General features: G+C 46.5%; 1 protein-coding gene across 1 annotated transcript in view; it reads left to right on the top strand.

Annotated features, from left to right (window-relative positions):
* The first annotated feature begins 340 nt into the window (after nucleotides 1-340).
* ARMC2 (armadillo repeat containing 2) overlaps nucleotides 341-7184 on the top strand; it is an 85904-nt gene continuing 79060 nt past the window's right edge. Inside the window, exon 1 of the mRNA XM_018563738.1 lies at nucleotides 341-549. Coding sequence (XP_018419240.1) covers nucleotides 341-549 — 209 coding nt within the window. The remainder of the gene's footprint in view (nucleotides 550-7184) is intronic.

Below are 7184 nucleotides of genomic sequence, written 5' to 3'. Positions count from 1 at the left end.
CCCTCCAGCTGTGGTAAAACTACAAATCCCATGATGCATCTCTCTTCGGGAGTCATGTCTGTGGCTCTGAGAATCTTGCAATGCCTCATGGGATTTGTAGTTCCACCACAGCTGGAGGGCCGGAGGTTTGAGACCGCTGGTAATGAATCACTGGCCGGAGCATTTGGGCGAGTACTAGGCATCGGAGCATTTGGGTGAGCACGAGTACTCGCCCAAATACTCGGCATTGGCACCGTTATCGGTGCATCCCTATTAAATGGTTTAATAAATTGTATGTTTTCAGCAAAGAATTACAGTATTTCCTTAACTTTCAGGTAATGCCAGTTGTGGCAAGAAGACAATGCATTCATCACATGATCGAAAAACAGACCCCTTTTATAAGCCTCCTTCTTCAGTACAAAAGACAAGCGCTGAAATAATAAATGAAGCGAGGAACTCATTGAGAACACTAAGAACCCAAAGGCCTTTTACACCCAGAGAAGACCAGAGGAAGCTTTTTGGACCGCTATCATCAAGGACACCAGACAGCAGACCACCTTCTGCATTTAGGTAGGTGATGTAAACTCGTGAAAACATGTACAATACTCTCAAGGCACGAGTGAGCTGCATAAAGAAAATATGACAAATTATTCTAGACAAGCATAATATCCTCATCATCATGCAAGGTCATGAGTGTGGAAAATGTAAAACCCTATCAGGTCTCTATGCTGCAGCGGCCGAGAGGGGAGAGATGAAGTGCTTGTGGTGGTGGGGGGCGTTTGCAAAGGTATCAGAGAGGCTTGGGGGGCGATTGCCACCCTGCCCCCGGGCCTAGTCCACCCCTGGGTCAGACTAATCCAGCACGTTATTAATATGAGTGCCCCACTCAATATGGCTGCAAGAGGGGGGCATACTGAGTGGGGCAACTCAGATTAATAACATCCAAAAGATGTGGACTCGGAGGGGGGGCTCTTTAAAGGAGAACTATGACATGAGTGATTTCCACTCACCTCATAGTTCTAAGCCGACCTGTGACAATGAGACTGTCACAGGTCGGCTCAGTAGATCGGGAGGTGAGGGAACACATACCGGGTTCCCTCACCTCTCGATCCTGTCACAGCTCTCTGCCGTGACAGGGGGAGGGGCTGGATTCCCCTCTCCCCGCTCCGATCTGCCAGCGCTGACTGGCGGAACGGACGGGGGAGGGGGCGGGTACAGCTGGCTCTGCCTATAGATAGGCAGAGCCAGCTGTCACTCACGCAGCTGGGCGGATCCCGTCATCTAAGTCGGGATCCGCTCCGGCTGCGGCGTCTCAGTATACCGCGAGCTGTAGCTCGCGGTATACTGAGCTTAGGGTAACGGGAGGACGCTAGTTTGTGTCCTCCCGTTACCCCAAGGAGAACTATGGGGAAAAACACTGACCCCATAGTTCTCCTTTTTAATACTGCTCTGATCACACCCATGAGCGATCCCTCTCTCTCTTCTCCCGACCGCTGCAGCTTCAACTCCACGAAGCGGGCACTCAGAGAGGCAGCTCTGATCACACCTGTTATGTCTTCCTCTCTCTCGTCCTGACCACTGCAGCTTCAGAGCGGCTGGGAGGAGAGAGAGAGGGAGCGATAACAGGTGTGATCAGAGCCGCCTCTCTGAGTGCCCGCTTCGTGGAGCTGAAGCTGCAGCGGCCGGGAGGAGAGAGAGAGGGATCGCAGAGAGCTAGTGCTGGCTCCGGATGGGACACTACCGCCGCGGTGATCGTTCGCTTCTGTTCTCTCTTCTCGGCCGCTCTGTAGCTGCAGCAGCCGAGGAAGGGAGAACAGAAGCGAGCGATCGCCGCGATGGTAGTGTCCCTTCCCACCGGCGGCGCACCCCATCGCTGACATTCCACTCACCCCCCCCCACAATTTTCACTCGCCAATTGCGAGGGGGCGGGTGGAAATTTTGAGTCCTGGTCTATGCGATCAACTGCAGGTGGTGGTGCATTGACCGTAATGCCCACAGCTACTTGCACGAGTCTTAAGGCGCCCATACACTGTACGATTCTCGAATCGCGGGAAATCCCGCGATCGTACGATAATCGTACAGTGTATGGAAGGCGTGCGACCGTTTCTACTGTATGGTTGCACGTCTTCCGTCGAACAAGCAGGCTTGAAAATCCGCCGAGAATCGGTTAGTGGCCTGCTTGTTCGACAACTGCCGAACGGGCCAGTGTGCGCAGGCGCACACTGCCCGTTTGCAGTGATCAGAAGCCCGCCCCTCACTGCGGTCATCGGAAGCCGATGATCGCAAGTACGATCTGCCTGTCCAAGATGGGCAGATCGTACGAGCTTTTAATAAGCTTACGACCATCGCAAGACAAAAGTCTTGCGATGGTCGTAAGGTGTATGGGCACCTTTACGGAGGAATTCCTAAGCCTCATGCGATTTGGTCCCAAAAGCGTGTAAATGGGACCATACTTTTCCCTTTAAATGCAGTTTAGAATTTTCAGGCAGTGCTACCAAGGTGGCACATTCTACTTTAGTGTGCACCAGTGATAGGATGACACCTGCTCTGTTACCCCTTGTGTTAGGTTCCCAATCTTCAGACATCCTATTGTTTTCAATCACCGCCTGAAAGCATTATCTCAGCTGAATCCTCCAGAGGAATAAGCTGTTACTATCTAGAAAAGGTTTTGCTGTGGGGAAAAATCACGCCCTGTTTTACCATTCAGTACATAGACATTGGCAGACATATTACACTGCCTGTGATTGGCTCACCTTCTGGTGAACTTGCACAAAAGGCAGCTCAGTAATATTGATATTTCAAAACCAATTAACTGTGTAAGAGCAGATAAAAATATATCGGCGTCCAACTAGTTCTGTAAGTTCTGTGGAAAAATGAAAATAAAACGTGTAGGGGTCGATTTGTCAGAAGGAAACCTATTCATGTTTCTTAAGAAATGTGACTTCCCTTTCTCTTCACCGCTGTTGTTCTACATCTTCTTTTTCAAGGTTGTAGAAAAACAATATATATTTGCATTTGGCAGCATTTTCTTTGTTCTTTTCCAAGGACATTCGGCTGCTGGCTGGTTCACACCAGACTTGTTGGGTCGTGTTGTCCAGTAGAGGCACAAAGCAATGGGGTAGAACGTATAGGGCCTGTTCACACCAACGTGCTGCGATGATGTGCACTACGATAAAATGACACGGGCATCATTTTATTGTAGCCCAGCGTATTAAAATGTGTGGCAAACCACATCAACACGTCAAAATGCTCTGCTGCGTGACGACTTGTTGTCATTTTGTGACACTTCAAATAAAGTAAAAAAAAAAAATGTTCAATGCACTCTAACATCACATTGCCCCTCACTGCCACTACACATTGCACACTACCCTGCACATGTTTTAATGTCCGCTGGTTGCTGTTTTAGCTGTGCCAGTTTTATAACCGCTAGTGGCATCCAACCCTTTAGGCTACATTCACACTAGGTGCATTTAGATCCGCATATATAGGCACCTAATGATTTCCAAAGGATCTATTTACACACAGCGTTCGGATGCTTTTATCTGCAGTCAGTTTACCTGTGTTTTCAAAATAATAGAAGCCAGGTGCATCTAGGAATCAATCTGATATTCTAAATGAACCAAAATGTATGTAAACATGTGTAAACGCATGTTAATACATTTGATGCTAGGATTTGGTACCAGATGCATGTAAACGCATGTAAACACACATGCATCTAGAAGCATAAACACAGCATCTAGCCTGACACATTTTTCTCAGTATATAGAGGACAAAAACGCAAGTGGCAAGTGTGCATGAAGCCTAAGGGCCCGTTTAAAATTGCATTTTAGCGGATAGGCTAGGCAGCTAGACAGCTCTGGCAGTGTACGTTGTGTCGCACACTGCTGGAGCTTTCACAGTTTGTTTGTTTTTTACTTTATGTGGAGTGCACACTACATTCATATCCCTGCACAGCAGCGAGATGTGGTGATCTGTGGTGGCATCCAGTGTGTTCTGATAAAATGCAGCATGTTTGCATTTTATTGCAGTGCACCAGCCATTCATTGTGCATTGTGTGAATGGGACACTCTGGGGGGGGGGGGTTTGATCAAAACTGGAGCAGACAAAATCAAAACTGGAGCAGACAAAATCTGCTCTGTGGACACCCGCACGGATGTGCAGCTTGGGTGAGCGAACGGCCGCGTCCTCCCATAGAGAAGAACAGGCTGCTGTCTACAATCACATGCAGCACCTGTCCTTCCCGGCAATGGCCCCATACGGCGTGAACGCCGCACGGATCTGTACGGGCTGACTCTTAGCAGTGTGAAATGAGGCCTTAAGATTTGAAAATGAAAGATAGAAGCTGATTGGTTTCCATACACAGCTGCTCCAGATTTTGTCTGCTCCAGTTTTTAAAAGTTCCCCTATGTGTGTCCTTGCAGTGACCAGCATTGATCTGTTATGATAAAATGTAGGTCACCGCAGTATGTGTGAATGGGCTCTATGTCCCCATCCTCACTTTCGTGTTGAGTGAACACGCACCAAAGCATGCACATTGGCATACATTTACGCAGTGTGTCAAAAACGTGCAACGCGCTTGGGGTGCCATTGGCTTCAATGCACCGCCCCGTCCCAGAACGAAAGGGGAAGTTTAGTGAGCAATTGCTGTGCGTTCCAGCAGCTGCCACTCTGGAATGCACCGCAATTGGTGTGAATGGGCCCTACTTGTTGTCCATGGTGCTGGCTCCTGATATTATCCTGCTGGCTCTTGGATTGGGCACACTGGCTCCTGAATTCCATATTAATTTGTCCACCCGGATCTAAGGCTCTAAGTGGCTGAATGCCACACTCAGGAAGGATTGGAGCGGTGTACTTAGGAGGTCATGGAAATCTAAGGTGAGCTTACGAGTTACTTGAGCCCATGGGCAGGCTTATTGCTTGCTTGCTGCCCAACCCTATTATCACCAGTAGATTTGGGATTGTTTGTGTTTCCTGCAAATATCTGGCCAACAATGGGCCACACTTAGCTACGGTTCAATGCCTAGCACATAATAATGCATGAATAGCGCCTAGTTGGTGTGTTTTATTATTCAGCTTCAGGTTTGCTAGTTTGGAATACAACCTTGTGTCAAAATAAAATGTTCTGCCAACTAGTTCAAGAATGATTGTGGTCACCATTATTCACAGCGGGATGAAATGATTTTCTTCTACAGCAGCCTGAGGTATGGAAAATCTTTTTTCTGTACATTCGCCCTTGTGATAAAAACGAAACCTGGTAGAAATAATATTGGAGTTGGCATACAGTGTTGTCTGTATTTTTTTTTAACCAGGTAATGTCCGATGCCACAAAGCTAACAATGTCTGTACGCATGAAAATTAAAGTCAACTATCTTTTTGAACTTTTTACAATTCAAAAGCTTAGAATACATGCTTTTGTCAGATATGCTTACTCATATCATTCCTTTTCCTGAGATATAGATGTTATTGTTTGGTGGCATCTCCAGGGCAATACGAAGGAGCCGGCTGATTCCTGGCATCATGGATGTGCCGTGATATGAAGAGCACCCATACCCTGCATGACATCATCAACCATCTCTGGCATAGGTGCTTATTCTTTTCTGTTTACTTCGGGCCGCTCATGTGCGAGATTTACTGCCTACGTCAGTGGAGGGCGTAAGAAGGGAAAGGTTACTAGAAGCCGAGACGTGGCAAGATAACGCTGGCTTTAGAGAGCAGCCTACGCTTAAAGCAATTGTTTTACACTCAAAACAATTGTCTATTGGAACATTTATAAATAGTTTGCTGCACTAAGGAAATGGGGTTCTGATGTTTTTTTTGGTGGCAGAGGTCAGACTTCCACTTTAATGTGGCATTTTAGACTAAATGCTTTGTTTGTGGATGAAGTGGAAAGGTTTTGAGAACCTCTGCTATGTCTGTGTCAATGTTAGGGAGATTTCCCCTTGTCTCTTGCACTTCTTATGCACTTCTTATGTGGTCACCAGGACAGGAAGTAAGCAATAGCAGGGATCCGAACCGGAAAAAAGTAATTTCAGGGAGGAGCCCTTCCCATTTCAGGGAGGTGCCCTCTGCCCCCCACCCACCATCCATGCACCCTCTTTTCATCAACTAATTAAAATGTGGCCAGAATAGGTAGTGACATAAAAAAGTTGGTATATAATACAGGGGAGTATAGTTGAGTTCACCTTTTATGTAGAGACTGTAGGCTGAGTGCACAAAGCTTTCAAGTCGAAGTACATTTAAAAAAACTGCTACAAATTAGAGGTTTTTTTGGTAGAATAGATAGGCCACTTCTCTTCTGCTTAAAAACAGTTACTTCTAACGTCTAGCACGAGGTTGGGCCCTCTAGCTGTGCTTTAACTACAAATCCCCAAATACCAGTAACTGTTGTTCTTGCAATGCCTCATGGGACTTGTAGTTCCACAACAGCTGGAGGGCGCATGTGCTGTACAGTGTACTACCCGAGTCCTTCCCAGCATCTGCAGTGTTCCGGGAATGAAGCTGGTGCTACTACATCAGTGGCAACCGATTGAATGAAGAGATAGACAGGCGACCCGGAAAAAGCAGAGGAGGGTATAGTGGTAGATGGAGCAGCACCTGACAGAGTAGATCAGTCAGTGCTGGAGGAGACCAAACTTGTTGGATAAGTGTGCCAGAATGTGCAAGTATGCTCTACAAATTATCGCAAGAGCCCACCAGCGGACTTTACTTCCACTTTAACACAAGAATGAGTATCTTTACTTGACCCATGTGACTGTAAATGTTTAAATCTCGTTGGACATTGACTAAAAATAACTTGAATTTTAAAGATTAGGATTACCATGGTGTGAGCTTTGTGAATTGTGTATACAGTTGTGCTCAAAAGTTTGCATACCCTTTGGAGAATTGGTAATATATGTACCATTTTTGAAAGAAATCATGAGTGAGCAGGCAAAACACATTTCTTTTATTTCTTATGGGATTCATATATTTAACTGTAGGTCATACCAGAATGGCACAATCCTAAAACAAAACATGGCAACGAATAAAAAAATGAAATGACCCCTGTTCAAAAGTCTGCATACCCTTAATTCTTAATACTGTGTATTGCCCCCTTTAGCATTAATGACAGTGTGCAGTCTTTTGTAATAGGTGTCCATGAGGCCTTCTTGCAGGTGGTATAGCTGCTCATTCGTCTTGCAGGTGGTATAGCTGCCCATTCGCCTTGG

This window comes from Nanorana parkeri, unplaced genomic scaffold (genome assembly GCF_000935625.1).
Source record: "Nanorana parkeri isolate BGI_ZX_2015 unplaced genomic scaffold, ASM93562v1 scaffold691, whole genome shotgun sequence".
Classification (NCBI taxonomy): domain Eukaryota; kingdom Metazoa; phylum Chordata; class Amphibia; order Anura; family Dicroglossidae; genus Nanorana; species Nanorana parkeri.
The sequence above is the reverse complement of the archived record's forward strand: the minus strand, read 5'-3'. Positions and strand labels throughout refer to the sequence as shown.